The sequence below is a fragment of the Gavialis gangeticus genome, unplaced genomic scaffold (genome assembly GCF_001723915.1).
Source record: "Gavialis gangeticus isolate Ggan-Ray unplaced genomic scaffold, GavGan_comp1, whole genome shotgun sequence".
Classification (NCBI taxonomy): Eukaryota; Metazoa; Chordata; order Crocodylia; family Gavialidae; genus Gavialis; species Gavialis gangeticus.
Genome location: NW_017729031.1, coordinates 106,828,323 through 106,846,850, shown reverse-complemented (window position 1 = coordinate 106,846,850; position 18,528 = coordinate 106,828,323). Strand labels below are relative to the sequence as shown.

The window sequence follows — 18,528 nt, the reverse complement described above, 5'->3', positions numbered from 1 at the left end:
AGTTGGGGCTTTTTTTCAAACTGCCAGGAGCTGGGCTGGGCAGGGCAGGGCAGCTATTGCCGGGCTGGGAGAGTGGGCGGGGGATGGGCCTGGGTGATTCGAACATTCGGCAGCAGTCAAATCTCATAATCAGATTTGGCCAGATCGAATCGGGACAGTGATTCGAATCACCGAATCAAACCACTGTCCCCCAGATCGGCCGAATCCAAAGTGAATACTAGCCACTTCACACGGGCCTAGTGAATGCTTACTCTCTGCACTGCCACTGGGAAAGAATATGTTGGAGTGGTCCAGGAAGTGTACAAGACACAGATTTTCTGTTATACCTTTTATTAGATCAACTGTGTACCTGGGAAGGCAGCTGGGCAAGCTTTTGGGCATCAAGTGGCTTTCCTCAGGTCACTTGTCCAACAGCTCTTCCAACTATACAGTTGGTCCAAAAAAAGGGAATCACAAAAATCCTTGCCCCTTGGAGTGGATAGACAGGAAATTTACCAATTTCCCAGCCTGGTTTAATAGTTAACTGGCATCTCTTTCTGGCTGGCTCTAAGTCATGAATGAGAAGGAACATTACATGCTTGGGCAGGGGAAATGATAGCATCTTTCCATGGACTACAGGTTTCGTACTAACTCTGCTGCCGGAGCTGCCTAGCAGCTTGCTAGGCTCCAGACACATTCCACGTGTCCCCACGTGTGAGTCACTGCCTAGCCCAGCAGTTGCTTTTGCAGCTGACACAACATCTGGAAGTCACCTGGAGTGGGTCTAGTCTATGGAATCATGAAAGGATATTACAGAGGCCCTGTCCATGGTTGGAGGAGATGGGGCAGGAGGGAAGCACTAACTGATTCTTCTGTTAGGGCCCTGCCCCACAGTCAAATTGAAGCTGGATAGAAACCAGCTATCTAGTTGTTGCCCATTGTCAAGCACTAATTTTGTAACTGATTGGCTCTTAAGAGCTGTACAGACATTTTTATGGTGTGATAATTACTTTGTACATGTGGCCAGTCTAAATTTATTGCAGTTAACCAGTTAATTGCTTAATGTATGTAATGTGTGGCAGGGGCCTTTGTCTACATAGACTGGATGCAAACTTACAGGGTGGGTAATAGCTCCCGGGGATTTTCTAAAGATAAATGAGGGGTGGAGTACTTCTTGTGGCTGACAGTTCAGGAAAAAAAACATTTCTTGTGAGATTTTCATTTATCTAGCTAGAATCTCTGGAGCACTTACTCTTGCTGCCCTTTGGGGCAGTTTCAGTAATTCTCCCTGGTATTCCTCAGCTAAGAGCAGCCCTGACTAGAGCTATTTGAACACCTAATTTTCCCAATTCTAGAAAACTGGGATGTGGATAGATTTCATTTTCAGTCAGTCTAAACACTTTGTTTCATTTAAACATATTTTTTCTGTTAAGGTTTTTTTTTAAAAACTATTTTAAGAACCTTTACTTAAAATATGTTTGGAAACAAAACATTGTTTTGAAATGAAATATTCAAACATTTCATTTTTTAAAAGTTAGGTAAATATTTCTACTTTTTCAGCTCTATTTCAGGTTTTTCCAAGTTGTTTCAGGTTTTTTGCTGAAAAAAAAGTATTCCTTGAAAATTGTTGCCTGCTATAGTAGTCCTAGCCTTGCTGTGTATAGTGTCTCCTCTGTCCTGTCAGTCACAGCTACTTACAGTGACACTGTAGAACTTAATGCATAGGTAGGTCTGAAGGAATGTGATTAACATGCCAGAGAGCAAGTACATTCTCATGAATCATGACATGTAGCAGCCTGCAGTATCATTGTGCATGAATTGGCCTGTTAAACTGTAGACAAATAAACATCTGCATGTGACTGTGAAAATACTGGGAATGCTAAAAAACTAAGACTTGAATCCCAAGCATAAGATCGTATACGTATAGACTGATCCCCTTTCAGGTCTAAGTGGAAAATTTGCAATCGGTGTTCCACAGCTGGTGACTGTAGGGGTGCTTAGAGTTATGCATCTTCTGTTTCCTCTGCAACTTTAGTCCTGGCCACCCTGCTTTGAGTAGTGCTGGGGTGGGGTACCAAATCTAATGCATCAGTGGCTAGATATGCCACTGGCAGTCCTCAAAGTCAGAAAGTGCCCTAGCCAGTAGCTTTCTGAAGACCATCCTTTGGATCTTTTCTCCTCTGACTCTCCTCTCTCTCTTCTCTCCTCTGTCAGCCTTACTGGAAAGGAAGCTCTGACCCACTTCCCTTTGCTGGGCCCCTCAACAAACCCTGCCCAAGGAAAGGTGCACCTTAAGCAATGTGACTTGCTCAAGCTGTCCCGTAAACAGAAGAGGCTTTGCCGTCGGGAGCCTGGGCTGGCAGAGACTTTGCGAGATGCCATCCGGCTTGGCATCATGGAGTGCCAGTACCAGTTTCGCAACGAGCGCTGGAACTGCAGCTTGGAAGGACGGACCAGTCTCCTGAAGCGAGGTACAGACCAGTCCCTGGCATGTAGTAGAACATAATTTTCAGTGTAGTAGCTCCTGATTGAGCACTTGAGTTTAGTTTGCAGAACCTCTCCTGGGAAACTGGGGGAGGTGCTATCTGTTGCAATGTGAATACCTGATCCTTGGGAGAAGGACCAAGAACAGACTTCGCGCACAGGCAACCAAACAACTTTCTGGTAGCTGCCTGTGGCTGTTCCTGACTGAGTCTGGATTTGAACCAGCCATCTAGAAGTAAAAGAACCTTTAAATTAAGGCTTAAAACCATGAACCTTCACCTTAAGCAGGGAGGTTATGTAGTAGCATGTTCAGCACCTAACCCATTATCTAAGTACATAGTAAACAGACTCCCTGGAATGAAATGTGTTGAGTATACTGTGTTTGTAGCCCTACCACCTCAGGCAGTGATCTCTGATTTCAAGAGTGAAACAGATTGAAATCTGGCTGGCACTTCTATGGGAGATAGCCAGCATCAGTTTGCTTTCTTGAGCTGCAGACTGAAGAAACTGCAAGCTTCTCCCCTGAGTTGGTATTACCAGGAAGGTGTAGAGTTGGGAGGTGATACTGATCTCACAATGCCTTTATGAGGCATTTTTGTAGAACTGCCTCCTCTTCTTGTGTTCACACATCAAATAGGATGCTGAAAAATCAGAAAAGTTCAGAGACCAGCTCTATAGGAATGATTGGAGAGCTCACTGATAAGGCAGGCTTTCCATACTAAAGGCACTCAAAAACTACTTAGTTTGCAAGACAGGCTTAAATAGTGACTCGATCAGTGTATACACACCTAATGCATGAAGATTTCTGGAAGTAAGGGCTCCTTAATCTAGCAGATAAAGGCAGAAAGAGAACCAATGGCTGGAGGCTTAAAGCTGGACATACTCAAGGTAGAAATAAAGTGACATTTTATAATGAGGGCAGCTAACCACTTGGACAATTAACTTGGGATTGTGATGGGTTCTCTGTCATTTCAGGTCTTTTAAAATCAAAATCTGACGTTTTCAAAGAAATGCTGAAGCTCAGGAGTGGCCAACCTACAGCACACATGCCACAGGCAGCCTGTGCATGTGGTACATGGCAGATCGGGGAGGGAGTAGTTTGCATACAGTATTGCTGCACTCAGATACCCTGGCCTGGGCTCTGTAAGCCTCACCAGATGTCACAACCACCACTATAGGAGCACAGAATCAAAAGATCATGAAGGTGGCTTATAGTCATACTAGCATGTGCACACACATGCTCTGTATATGGACTGTGAAGATTGGGCTGTTTCTGTAAGATACAGGAGAGATTCTCCTTAACATACTGGATCAAAGTCTGTCCTGACACATGTCCCCACATATCCTCCCTTCTTGACTGCCCAGTGAGTCAGCCTTAACAGGAAAGATGGAGGTGCTCTTAATTCTGTTCAGCGCATGGTCTACTGGTTAGGGCCCTTTGCTGGGAAGTAAGATATGTAGATACAATCCCCACCTGGGTGAGGGGGGCCTAGAGCCTGGACCTCCCACTTCCTGTGCTAGAATCTTAACCACCCAGCTAAAAAATGGAAACATATATTTTCCTAAGGAAGTGGGACCTAAAATGCCAACAAATGTCCCAAAGTACCTCTTATATGGTTGACATTACCATTCAGCAGCTAGATTTGACTCCGTAACTGAAATAATGTACTGCTGTCCTGAATATATTACTCCAACACAGTGACTTTTTTAGGATATCGAAATGTGTTTGAGACCTATTTTACATAAAGCCATATTGATTGGTATGAAGTGTAGTGCGAAACTTTAATTCTTCATTGACTGGTTTGTATCAGCCTTTCCATGATTTTGTCTGAGATCAATTCAAAATTCATTTTCCTAAAACTCAACAGTAGGTTTTTTTTCCCCTAGTTTTTTTTTTCAGAACTTCCCCTGTACCCCAGGATTTGTTAAGTATCAACATCAGTGGCTCAGATCTTCTTGGCCAATTTCCATTAAACTCTTTGGGCACGTCTACATGTATATTAAGGCACTTTTCCTAAAGTGCATTAAATTTAGTACCTTCAATGTAACATACTAAACAAATGCATATTAGGCTGTGTTAATGCACAGTAAGAATTGCACACTTTTTTTTAGGTGATGCTTAATGCACAGTAGCGTATTTTACTGCACATTAGCATAATAGCGCTTTTTTATGTGACGCTTTAATGAGCAGTAAAGTAGGCTACACTAAATAAGATCGTGGAGTACTATAACAGCTTATGTGGTCATAGCCCTATATTAAACAATGCCAAAAACCTCCATTTGATTCATAGGAAAAAAGAACAAATGAAACATTTTCAAAGAACTTTTTTTCCATTCCTTGAAAAATGTTGACTTCTTGTCACAATCTGAGAAATCTTTAAATATCCCATAGAACAAATTCTGAATTGATTGTTCTTCAGCAAATTTGACTAAATAAGGTGTGTTCGTTGACTTTAACATGCCACTCATGCTTCAGTAATACCAGTTATATCAAATTTAACATTTCTGATTTCACTTTTACATTGGTGGGTAGGTATTGAGTGATGCTGTTCTCTTTATATTTCTTAATATTGTTGGCACTTTATGTTCATCATATCCTATGTATGAGTTGTTTGTATATCTGTGCTATTTACCCTCTGGTACCCTCTCCTTCTGCTACTAGTTTAACACACTGATTAATCTGTCCACTAGTTTACCTACTACCAAGATGGAGGTAATACAAACAATATATACTCCCTTCTTCCCTTAGAAGGGGGCCCAGTGTTTCTTTTCATGCCTGGAGTTGGGGAAGTCAGCTATGCTGGTGAACGCCAACACCTTTACCATTCCAAGCCTCTCAATGTTTCTCTTATGCAGGTTTCAAGGAAACTGCCTTCCTCTATGCAGTGTCCTCTGCAGCTCTTACCCACTCCCTGGCCAGGGCATGCAGTGCTGGGCGCATGGAGCGCTGTACCTGTGATGACTCTCCGGACCTGGAGAACCGCAAGGCTTGGCAGTGGGGGGTGTGTGGGGACAATCTCAAATACAGCACCAAATTCCTCAAGAACTTCCTAGGTCAGAAGAAGATTGGCAAAGACCTGCGGGCCAAGGTAGACATCCACAACACCAACGTGGGAATCAAGGTGAGCTTGCCCAGAACAGAGCAGGGTCAGATGCAAGCATCTTGAATCATCCTCAGTCCCATCCTTGATGAGAGTGTGTTGTTCGTTGCCCTTTACTGCATAGACAGGACTGCTTATTATGTGTCATAGGCCCTATACCACTGACAACTAGTAGAAGATTCTCCTTTAGCTCTGGTGGCAGGAGTTTGCATTTTCAAAGGAGACAAGTTGTGTTCTATACCCGCTACTTCTGTCATATCCTGAGTGGCCATATTGTGCCGTCTGACTGTTTCAGTCCATCCATAGTCCCATGCAATGACTATGTACCATTAGGGTCCTTCTGACTTCTGACTATAGCAAGGCGTGCTAGTGCATAGCTAGAAATGGGATGCTTGGCTTCTACCATAGCTTTGTTGATAACTTACTGGGTGACACTATGCAAATCACCTTAGAGTTCTGGGTCAGAAGAAACCATCAGATTGTTAGGTCAGACTAGAAGCATTTTTCAGGCCATTGAATTCCTCCTAGTTATCCCTTTGCTTGGCTGAAGACATCTAGTTTTGATTAGAAGACCTTAAGGTAGAGAGAGTCCACCATTTCCAAAGTAGTTTGTTACAACAGTTATTCTGTTGTAACAAACAGCCTTTGCTATTTACAATTTGTATCTAAAATGGATTTGGGTGGTTCTTCTGCCCTTCTCCGCTAGACTGAAGTGTTCTTTAGCCCCTACCATTTTCTTCCCATAGATATATTTGGCTACTGCAATCAAATTACATCACAATCTTCTCTTAAAGCTCAATCAATTTGTATTTTTAAAGTTTGTCAATGTAAGGCATTTTCTCAAGATCTCTAGCCACTTTAGTACTTTCCTTTTTTATGTACCTTTGTTTCCCTACATGTAAAATGTGAAAAATGATGCTGAAGCACTTTGAGAGATGCTGTAGGTGGAGTCTGCAGTGTTACATACCCTGACCCATGGTCCCAGCAGTTGGTAACTAGAGTTTCTCTTCCTCCTCAGGCTGTGAAAAATGGTCTCAAAACCACATGCAAGTGTCATGGTGTCTCAGGTTCCTGTGCTGTGCGAACCTGCTGGAAGCAGCTCTCTCCATTCCATGAGACTGGCAAGCTACTCAAGCTTCGCTATGATGATGCTGTCAAGGTCTTTAGTGCCACCAATGATGCTGTGGGGCACTCTGAACTCGTGGGGCCACAGAAACATGGCCACTCCTCCAAAAACCCTACTTCTCCACGCCCGACTGACTTGGTGTATGTGGAGGACTCGCCTAGCTTCTGTCGGCCCAGCAAGTACTCACTGGGCACTGCTGGAAGGACATGCTCTCGGGAGGCCAACTGTGACAGCATGTGCTGTGGACGTGGCTACAATACTCAGAGTCGGATGGTCACCTTCTCTTGCCACTGCCAGGTGCAGTGGTGCTGCTATGTGGAGTGTCAACAGTGTATGCAGGAAGAAGTTGTTTATAGCTGCAAGCAGTAATGTCAGGTGTTATCAGGCCAGGAAAGGAGAGGTATACAAATGAGAGGCAATAATGAGGCAGAGGCAGGCACAGCTTCCTGCAAGGCACTTGGTATTAGCTCCTGCTCTCTCCATGCTGAGAATCCCTGACACATGGTGTACTGGATAGCTCCATCTATGAGGGATGCAATATCAGAAGCTGTGTCAGGTAGAGATGAGGAAGAAAGGCAGAGAGGCTGGGGAGAAATGAGTTGTAAGACTTCAGGGATACTGAAGCAATAAGGGTCTCTTTTTAAATTAAACCTTGTTCTCCACGGGAGCTGCATGAATACTGCTCCCTACATTTTGTATATAAATGCATTAGGGAGGCTAACCATAAAGGCTGAGGGGCCTTGGAATTGAAAAGTAGCAAGGAAGAAAGGCAGTAAGTGGACCAGGTAGTGGACGCATTTATAATAGGAACATCAAGGTTGCTGAAATGAGACAAAATGACTCTGGCAAAAGGAGGGGTTTTTTAATATGCTACTTCCTGGGAACCAGCTGGGTTCTCTCTGCTCTGGATTCTAGACATGCGCTGAAGAGTTCCCTCATCTGGGTGTCACAGACAAACTCAGCTAATTATTTCTAAATTTGTCTGCACATTTTAGTAACGAATGTGGATGTGCATGCACACCCACTGTAGCAGTAAACTAAAAGGTTCAAGATGGAAATGACTACCAGGCAATCTCTGCCTTTGAGTGATGATATGAAATATGAAGCACCATGTACTAGTATGCCCAATGTCTTCTGCACCTCTGCAGGAGCAAACACTGGAGCAGGGCTGTTCTCTGCCTTTCATGCTGTGTCCTGCTGTGGATGCTGATCTGAACATCTCTTATCTCCTAAATAGCCAGCCATGGCCATATACTCCAAACTGGTACTACCTAGGTGAATGGTACTTTCTTCAACATGCACTTTAGCCTTTGGCAGGTCAGGTGCAAGACTGCAGAGCTTAAACAAAGACACTGGGCATGTCCTACAAGATCGCAGCCTCTTCCATTGACTTGATTTGGGGGGGAAAGGACACTTGTCAGTATTTCAGTGGTGCAGTTTAAACCTGCTAGTACTTCTAAGCTCTTGCAGGAAGCCTATTCCACAGGTGGAGCTGGGTAAGTGGCTCAGTTAGCATTTGTGTCTTTAAAAGGTACAAAAGAGAAGGCAGTTTTTGTTGCTAGATCAATGCCCTTATACTGGTGGTATCACAGTGTATAACAAGGACTGCTTTGAAAATTCAGTAGCTATTATGTTTGTCCAAGGCATTCACAAATAAATGAGTCCAGCCACAAGTGTGAAAGAGTGCTGCCAGACTGGCAGACACAGAATATATTGTAAATATAAAGTAAAACTCTATATGCATCAGCATTTGCAGATTTAACAGAAGGTAATTTAAGATTCATGCATACAGATTCAGTGCATTCACATATCTCACAATAGCTATCTAGCAAGAGCCAGAAGACTTCTCTGCTCCCCCAGCTAGACGCTCAGGGTTGCTGACTTTTTGGTTAAATCCACTTACCCAATGCTGTGCTCACAGGCATGACTGCTTGCTGGCGGATACTGAAGGAAGTCAGTTGGGAGAAGTATGGGTGCTGCTGACTGTTGTCTAGCCGTCTGAATGAATGGGGGAACAGTGAGGAGCCAGACTCTCATTTGAGGCTGTCACAGCTTTTTCCAAAGAATGCTTAAGCTTTGTGACATGATGGAAGATGGAAATGCTTCAGCCTAGGGTAAAACATGAGGTGTAAAATGAGCTCACTGGAATTTACCATAAGCTGCCAAATGCAAGAAGAGCCTTTATCTCATTCTCCCACACCTGCACCATGTATGGATGACAGTATTAGAGATATTTCCCTCTTGCAAATCTTCATTGTGGGGTATGAGTCTGGCTTATGGACTAAAAGCTGAATTGGACCCTGGGATCTGAACTGGGCAGTGTTTGTGGGCAGCTGAATTCTCTTGAAAAGCCGGTGAGGCCATGAATGTGATCCCAAGCCTTGAATAGACCCTGAGCCTGAACTAATCTGGGTCCTAACAAGGTGGTAGAATATTCACCCAAACACTAGTTCCCTTTCAGCTCACTGGCTTTGAGATTGTAAATTCAGCACATACTCTGTTTGTTTGGACTGGGTCCTGCTTTTAAAAAAAGTTGAAGTCAACTGGCTCAAAGCGGATCTTGGTCTTTATTAATAGTTGGAGTTCACTGTGATTCTTCTGGCAACCTACAGTTCTCATAGTGGATTTATCCCTTTCATCCCATAATCTGGCTCATGATGACTTGAAGTGTAAATGCTATCAAAGTGCTTATGACAGACATGTTAGAGCCAATCGGGGATAATTGGTCTTAATTTTTTTACCACCCTAAATACCTCAGGAATTAGTAATGAGTAGACCATTAATTATATGTTAGTGTTGATCCTTTAGGAGTTTAAGGCTTCCCGCAAATCTGAGTACCAAGCAGTGGGTAAAAACTAGAAAGCAATAGTAGCTGCTTACCATGAAGGGTTAAAATTGCCTGTAATGGATATACTGCTCTGCCTTGTGCCATGGTACCAACCTGCCCCTGCACTGATGGCATGTACAGACCTGAGTACCTATCATGAATATGGCATTTGCATATGCTTCAATGGGGGCAACATGGCACTGCAGCTTTGACAGCTCTTACACATTTATCGTAAGTAGTGTGATCTCTGGATCCTGCTGCAGGCAGTCAGTTTGTTTCATAATTGTGAAATCTTTCTTATGCAATTCTTTTGTGGAAAACAAAACCAGGAGGAGGAAATGATGTCACAGTGTCCTGAGGCCTTGCGGAAAGTGCATGAACTGAGCAATCAGGAGCTTTAGTCCTGGCTCTTCCATTGACTGCTGCTCTAATGCTTCTGTTCACTTCACAACTCATCCTGCAAACCAAGGTCTTAGGCTGTTGCAGGCAAGTATCATTCACTTGCTTGATGGATCAGATAGCAGAATTTGTATATGGTCTCTGCAGAACAATAAGGTTCTAGTAACAAAGTCAAGTCTCTTGCTTTGCCAAAAAAGTCTTTTCAGAAGGAAAATTGCTTCTGTTACTCCCTGCTGACACAGTGTGGCTCAGTGTCATGCTGGAGCAGCTGGCTCCCAGAGAAGTTATGGCTTTGATTTTTCAGTGTGAAGTGGGCTGGTTGCCTTAGCTCACATGGGGAGATACACTTGTGTTCAATCCTGTCAGAGGACTCAAACAGGATGGGTGTGATGTGTGGCTGTGCTATCACAATCTCTTCCCAGAGTCAGAAATGCACCTGAGGATCCTGATGCTTAGCATCTCCTGCTTTCTCACAGATACTGGTGGAGCCCACGGATAAAGCATATACTGTCTCTGTGTGCTTGATCCATATGCAGCAGACCAACTTGCTATTCCACCTTTCCAGTTCCCTGTAGCTGAGGGAATTGATAAGACAAAAAGGGCCAGAAGACAGCTTGGGAGCTCATCTAGTCTGATCTCCTCTTCAAGATACAAAATACTTAAAATATCTAGTGATGAAGAATCAACAAGCTTTCTACATAATTGGTTCCAGTGCTTAATAATTCTCATAGTTCAAAAATCCTTCCTAATAGCTAACCTTACTGCAGTTTAATCCTCCTTACTACTTACCCTCTGTTTTTTGCACAGAGAGCAATTAAGCACCATCCTCTTGACAGCATTCCTCTTTGCATGGGCAACTGGTGCCTCCTGATCCAGGCGGGGGTGGGGAAGGCACCATGGGCCGAGCACCAACCGGGGTGGGGGATCCCCCAGCAGCCGATTGGAAGTGCCAGCAGCAAACCCAGAAGTGCTGCTGGTGCTTCTTTTGGCACCCCCACATTCTCAGGGGGGGCACAGGCCATCACCCCCCATTCCCCAGCCAGCGGCAGCCAATCTCAGAGGGGGCATGTGACCCCTCTACACGTTGGTTATGCCTTTTTGTGTTTGAAGAGTGTTATCGAAATCACCTATAGTCTCAAATAATCCCAATTCTTCCAACCTTTCCTTGTATGCTATGTTTTCTAGACCTCTGATACTTTTGTTGCTGTTCTCTGGACTCTTTCCAGTTTGTCCACAATTGTCTTGAACTGTGGTGCCAAAGCTAGACACTGTCTACTGGGTGAGGCCTTGAGAGTACCAAATGGAAAGATGGATTCAGATTGTTTGTCTTGGAGGCAACACGCCTGTTAATATATCCCAGTATCCTATTAGATTTCTTTTTTGACAGTATTCTTTTGTTGTTGATATATATTCAGCTTATGCCCTCCTGTAATCCATTGATCTTTTTCTGCCTAGCCAGTCATTACACTAGTTTGTATTAGTGCATTTAATTGTTCCTTCCTAAGTGTAGTAGCTTGTCCATATCCTTAAGTAACTTCATCCTGTCTATTTTAGACCATTTCCCCAACTGATCAGAGTCCTAACCCTGTCTTCTAAAGTGCCTGCCAACCTATACAACTGACATCATCCACTGTTTAATTAAGTGTACACTTGATACACTCAATTCCATTCTCTAAATCATTAATGAAGATACTGAATAGTACTAGGACCAAGATAGACCCCTGGGAAATCCTTCTTGACACAGTCTTCAGTTTGACATTGATCCATTGATGGCTAGTCAGTGAGTTTGATTGTCCAAGCATTTATGCACTGACCTTCACAGTAGTTTCTTTAAAACTGTATTCCCTTAGCTTGCTTATAAGATACCATGAAAGCCTGTGTCAAAAGCCCTACTAAAGTCAAGGCATTTTATATCCACTGTTTCCCCTACTATCAGTAATGGCATTCATCTTGTCACAGAAGAAAATTTGGTTGAATAGACATGATTTGCTCTTGACACATCTATGTTGACTGTTACTTGTTATCTAGGTGCTTGCAAATTAATTGATAATATAATCCAGGATCTTTCCACATTTTACAGTTAGAGTGACAGGTCTGTAATTCTCAATCTTCTGGAACCTCACCCGGCCTCCATGAGGTCTCAGAGCTAATAGTCAATGACTCTTCAGTTGCTTAGGCCAATTCTAAGTACCCTAGGTTGAATGTAATCAAATCCTACTGATTTTAACATCTAGTCTTTTCTAATAATCCTAATTTTACTTTCCCTATTCTTGGCTGAATTACCTAGGTCTTGTTTTTTACACTAGTTGTGCTTGTTATCTGGCAGTGGATCTTTCTTGTGAAGACTGATGTAAAGGAGGCATTAACTGCTGCTTCTCCACTTTGTCCATTATTGGAAGATGAGGTGGGGAGGGGAGGGCACAGGTGATACAGCTAGCCTACTCTAATAGCCTGGCCCTTCTAAGCATCCAGAGATAAAGCAAGCATGTGCTGCAAGAATTTTTTTTTCTCCAATTTGGAAAGTCCCAGATAAATGGAGCAGTACCCCCAGGCTGAAAACATGCCTGGCTTTGTCTGAGGCAGTGAAAAAATATGTATACTTCCAACTGGAATCTTCATTCTGCCTTAAACTGTGATGTAACCTCACACTGTTCCACTCCACAAGTGGAAGTTTTTCAGAGGTAAGTTAGGTGGTTTGCGTAAGGTAGATTTTGGAAAAAATGACAAAAAGCTTGTAAGAGGATTCCTTAAGCAGAAAGGTGGCTAGAGCCATGTAAGGTTATGATCAGACTACTAAAGCTTACAGTTTTGGCACTTATTTTCATGGGCTTTACACAGCTCAGCTTTGACCTCAGCAGAAGCCATGCACACTTAAAACATATTTTGAACTTGGTTTCTCCAATATAAATGTAAAGTTGTTGGGGGGGGTTTAAAATGAGAGGAATTATTTTGGATTTACTCTGCTTTGGAGAACAGAATTTGTCTCAAAGAAAAATAAGCCATCCTGGATAACCAGGGGTCTCTGAGGAAACAGAAGTAATGAAAGAGATGCTTTTATTTGCAAGGAATTGAGGAAAGAACTGTATTCTTTTTGGAATTATCTCATCAGATATAAACCTTCAAGTTGTAAGAGTCACTCCTGCTCAATTAGCACTGGAGCACAGCTGTGGCTGCTGGCTCAGTACATGGAAGGTAGGGATTCAGGATTTTAGATGTGTTTTCTGAGTGGTACCCAAAGTCTCTGGTAGCTGATGGGAATTGCACAGTATCATATATGCAGTCAAACCTCCCTCCTACCACTATCCTGCTTGGGCCTGTGCTCAACTCCAATTTCATTACTGTCACATGGAATGTTTGACAAGCTCCTTTGTCCTTAATATGACAATGCAACTTGCCTGGAAAAAATGAGGTTGTGGAAGATATTGTTTGTATCATGGAGTCCCTAGTCTTGGACAAAGACCCATCTCAACTAGATGCCATACAAACATGTAACAAAGATGGTCCCTTCCCCAAAATAAATAAATGAACTGATCCTTCCTCATTCGAAATTCACTGCACTGCTGGTTTGGTGCTCTCTAGTGTCTTACACTGTGTCATCCAATCATTGTATGCTTGGCAGAGAGAAAAATCTGTGTTTAAACACTGACCTGGCTTTCTTTGGTGATGTCTGCTCTTCAGATCCCTTTCTCAAGCAAAGTGGAGTGAAGTTAAGAATCAGTTTAATCTTGCAGTTTGTCATTTGGTTGAGATTAAGTAAGACTATATATCCAAATATCTTTGGCAAAAAAAATGGCTAAGAGGTTTATTTAATCTCTGATTTGCTTCCAAACCTGATGAAGCCCTTTGGGGGAGAGATGGGCTTGTAGTTTTAAAAAAAAGCACAAAAAAACCAGCTGGGCACTTTCAGCTTTGGCCAGCAGCCTCTGCCAGTGGCTGTTTGTCTGGAAACCAGAAAATGCAAACAAATTAGGAAAATTGATAATAAATGACTCTATAAAAGTTTTCAATAATTAATGGATACTGAGGTATAGGAATACTGATCCGGCAACAGAGATGGATAAATGCTACAATTTTGCAACTGTGGTCTGATATTTATTATGGATGAAAGGAAATTAAAGGGTGACACGATAAGTTTTTAAATATTTGAAAAGCTGCCATAAAGAGGATAACAAGCAATTGTTCTTCCTAGTGACTGAGGTCAGGACAAAAAGTAATTGGTCTAAACTTCAAAAAAAAGGATTCTGGTTAAGCCTCAAAAAAGCTTCCTAAATGTCAGAGCAGGTATGTGTTGCAACAAGCTGCCTGGGGAAATTGCAGAATCTCCTTCACTGGAAAATGTCAGGGATGGTAGAGGTTTTTCCAGCCCTGTGAATCTCTGATTCTGGGGGTGGCAAAATTTTAACACAGTTCTATTTTTTTCTCCAAAACCCCACTTGCCAGTAGCTTCCACAAGGCTGTTAAGATACATGCCTAGCCATATAGGTTTTCCTTTTTTGTACAGGAAGAGTCTTTCTTCTTCCACCTGTCCCCTGGGACTTAGGTTGGTCAGTTGGTCCTAATGATACAGTGCTTCCATTGAAGCCTAAACATTTTGCTTCTTGATTTTACAGGATCTGGCCCTATGGCATGCAAAATAATACCTTGGTCAGTTGTTCACGTAATGCAAGAAAGAGAGTGAAGAGAAAAGGGTAGGAAACATTGCTACAATGTGAGAGTTTGAAGACTGATCCCACTCCTACTGAAGTTAAAGCGACTCTTTCTACTGAGTTGTATGTGTTGAGTTGTAATCCCTGTTGGGTGGGAAGGGATTTGAAGGCAAAATGAGTCATTCGGGAGAAGAAGGAGCTGTGTGAAAGAAGTCCCAGAGCTGTGGGTAAGAAACAATGAAGGGAGCCATGAGACAAGAGGCTTTCTTCCCAGAGCTCTGTATCCCATACAAATTAAGAACTTTACCCATCCATCATTACTGCATGGAATTAGGACTTACAGCCTCAAGTTTGGACTTGCTGCTTTAACCAGCTTGCTAATATACAGGGTGTACTGATGTTTGACTGTAGCAGACACCAGTAGTGGCAGCACTTCACCCAAGCACTGTTATGTACCTATGGAAGTGGTAGGTGTCTTCCCTGAGACCCCCATTCACAAAGCACTTATGCACATGCATGAGCCCCATTTGACATTAATAGGGTTTAGCATGTGCTTATTGTGAAACACATGGCTAAGTATAATTTTGAATTGGCACTTGACAAATGGTATGCGGTATCTGTGCTGAGCTGGCTAAGAAGGTGGCAGAACTTTCTTGCTGCTTCTCTCTGTTATCTTCCACTTGAGCCAGCTGAGTTTTCTTGCCCATATTTGATGCAAATGGGACCAATTTTGCTAACATCTTCTTTTTAGAAGTATTGGCACTAGAACTTTTTATAGAACCAGAGGTGGGGGGGAGGAGAGATGACCATCATCTGCTCAGTGCCTGAAGCTCTCCTTTCTCCTTAGGCTCCTCCTACATGTTTTGTTATCCATATGATCCCAGAGGTTTGGGTGATCTTTGCTCAGAATGAAGAAGTGACAAAAACAACACGAGGGTTGCTTGAATGCCTTCTGTGCAACTTCTTATATGGAAAGCTGGGTTTTGACGAAGTGAAACATTTTAAGGAAAATGTCTATTGTCAACATAAGACTGATATATTTTTCCATCAAAAAACCTGAATGCCTGAAAAGCTGTATGCTTTTGTCCAAATGCTGGGATATTTTGCATTTTAGACATGCTGCTGCAGTGCCTCATGGGAGTTTATAGTTCAGGTGCCTTGTTACCCAGTGCCATAGCAGTGAAGTTTGGCACCCAGGGCAAAGCCCACAGCGGCAGCCCACCCTCACCCTGTGCAGAGATCTGGGGGGCACATGCCCCCCCCCATGCTTGCCCAGGAGTGCACGCAGTGGCAGAAGCTGCCCTTCCTCCATCCCCATGCCCCCCCAAATGAGCCACTTGTGGCTCTGTCCTGCACCCCACCCCAGCTGGGCAGCAGCTGTTGGTGCCCCTTTGCTTTGGTGCCTGGGGTGGTTGCCCTGCTCATCCTACCCTTGCTACTGCATGGTTGTTACCTACTCCTCCTCCATAGAGTGGGCTCCTTGACTGGACTGCATCTTCAACGATACCCTGTAACCCTCCCGTTTTCTGGTTATCAGGGGAGAAGAAATGTGGTGGGGGATTTGGCTCCATTGAGAGCAGAGATGGGAGGCTCCACAGTCACATTCCTAAACTGCAATATTTCCTTCTCTCCACTCCCCACTTCTGGCAGAGAAGTTTTCTGATCAGCTCTCAACCAAGCGCAAGTGGTTTGTATGAAGTGATTCCTTCCCAGACTCAAGCCTAGTTATCAGCTCAGTACCATGGAGCAGCAAGAACCTGATGCAGATGCTCCCCTGGCTGTATTCTTTAAATCTGCTGAAGCACCATCTCCTTGTTCTTCAGATTCAAGTCATTTGTGAAGACATGGCTTAACTAGGTCATTCACAGAAACATTCATATTGTAAAAGCCCCTAGACATCTGATGAGGGGTCAGGGGTCTCAATGTGTTGGACACTGTGCACATATTTAATGGAAAAGACCATTCCTACCTAAAACAAGTTCTATTCTATTAGACCAGTATCTGGCACCTTGTTTAGGCCTTCTCAAGTTATGAGAGCTGTGATGAGCTTAACCATGTTCTGCCTAACCATGTGCCCTCTAGTCCATGCCACGAATGGAGGAGATGAATGTGGAACTGTTAGTGTAATGAATTGATGGATGTGAAGTTTGTGTGTGTGTGTCTATAATATATATGTGTGTGTGTGTGTATATGTACGTATATGTATATATAGCTTTACAACAGTTTAATACTGTGAGGGAAACGCAATATTTTTTTACCTCAAAATGTACAGCTTTTAGGGCAAGTAAAGAAATATTTATGTTATTTATATTGCTTTTACACTCCCGTAAAGGAATAAGCTTTATGGAGTTTTTAAATTAGATTATAGTCTTGGTTGTACACTTCCCTAAATTGTTTATGCTGGTAATTTAGTCTCTGCTAAATTGTATATAATCTCAACTCTCTTATAAACTTTAATGTTTAAGTTTTTTAACTTATATATTTGTATGACTGTACATTTTGAAGAGAGATTGCACTAATGTCCACTCTGCTTATGTCTTTGATCCATAAAAATCTCATGCATTTTTAGACGTGAAAAAAATGTCTTATTTTTATTTTCTTGATGTCAGAGTTTTAAATAACTTTAGCCAGTGCTATGCTTGGTAGAAACTCAAGGTGAAAGTTATGATAACACATCAAAATGCCTCTTGATGGGTGTGCTTGTTTTTTTTTGTTTGCTTCCTTTTTTGCCACTCACAGATTTTGGAGTTCAGTGGGTGTGTCTACAAGAGACACTTTACTGCACAGTAGTGTAGTTAACTGCATAGTAAGCACACGTCTACACATGTGCACACCTACTGCACAGTAAATGACACTACTTGTGAGTAAATTTGCTACCTGCAAATGCAAAAAGCCAATTTACTTGTGAGTAGCTACTGTAGCTACAGATTTGCTCCCAGTCAGCCCTGGCACTAGGTGGCTGGCCTGAGGACTCTGGGGCTGGGAGCCTCTCCTGCCTAAGGGCTGCGCCAGCTCTATGGTAGCCCCAGCCTCAGGCTCTTAAACTGCTTGCAGGCTTTTGAGCCCTGGGGCACATGCAGGCAGCCTGAGGGCACTTCAGGCCCCATGTGTCCCCCTGGGCAGGCTGCAGGCCAGCTGCACCAGCCTGCCTGCCTGCACCCCAGTACTGCAGCTCACTGTGGTGCTGCTTCCTGGTACTGCAGTGCCGTGCAGCTGCCAGGCCCATGCCATCGAGGCCTGCAGGCTGCTCCAGGCTCCTGCCAGGACTGTCAGCACCCAGGCCCAGCTGCAAGCAGCTCCTGGCCACCGGTGCCAACTCCAGCTGCCTGCAGCCCACTTTCAGCAGCCTGCCCAGAGCCTACAAGTGCTGTGGGGCATTGCTTCACTGTACAGCTGCCGGTCACATGCCATGCCCCTGCGCTGGGCGCTGCAGGAAGCTGCCCAGGCCCAGCAGCACAGGGACAGCTGCACAGAGGCCCAGAGAGCTGGTGTGGGAGCCCTGATGGTCTTGTCATTGTCCACCCGGGGCCGCAGCTGGTCCGTGGAGGAGACTGGGGACTTTGTGGCACTGTGGGGCAAGGTGGAGGTGCAGCACCAATTCATGCGGGACAGGCACTCCAACACCCATGTGTATGAGGGGCTGTCAGGCCGATATGGGAGCACAGGAGTGACCGATTGGCACAACAGTGGTACATAAAGGTCAAGGCCTAGTGGGTACAATGTGCCACCATCACCAACCACAACCGTCAGCTGGGGAGTGCCTTCTAGCCCACACCCTTTATATGGCAACTGACAGAGATCCTCATGCCCTGGGACCCAGGCTGCAGCCATGCTGTGTACAGCAGCATAGGCAGCCTGCCTGAGCCCCCACCTCAGCCTGGCACCCGTGGTGATGTGTCACTGGAGGAGGGCCCCTTGTGGCACCAACAGCCTCCACCAGCAGCTCGGGGAGCCCGGGGCCAGTAC

General features: G+C 44.0%; 1 protein-coding gene across 1 annotated transcript in view; it reads left to right on the top strand.

The window, feature by feature from the left end:
• Positions 1-9,237, top strand: part of WNT9B (Wnt family member 9B) — a 9,909-nt gene extending 672 nt beyond the window's left edge. The window contains exons 2-4 of the mRNA XM_019522915.1: positions 2,126-2,450; positions 5,320-5,585; positions 6,583-9,237. Of these exons, the coding sequence (XP_019378460.1) occupies positions 2,126-2,450; positions 5,320-5,585; positions 6,583-7,059 (1,068 nt within the window). The 3' untranslated portion in view covers positions 7,060-9,237. The remainder of the gene's footprint in view (positions 1-2,125; positions 2,451-5,319; positions 5,586-6,582) is intronic.
• The last annotated feature ends 9,291 nt before the right edge of the window (positions 9,238-18,528 follow it).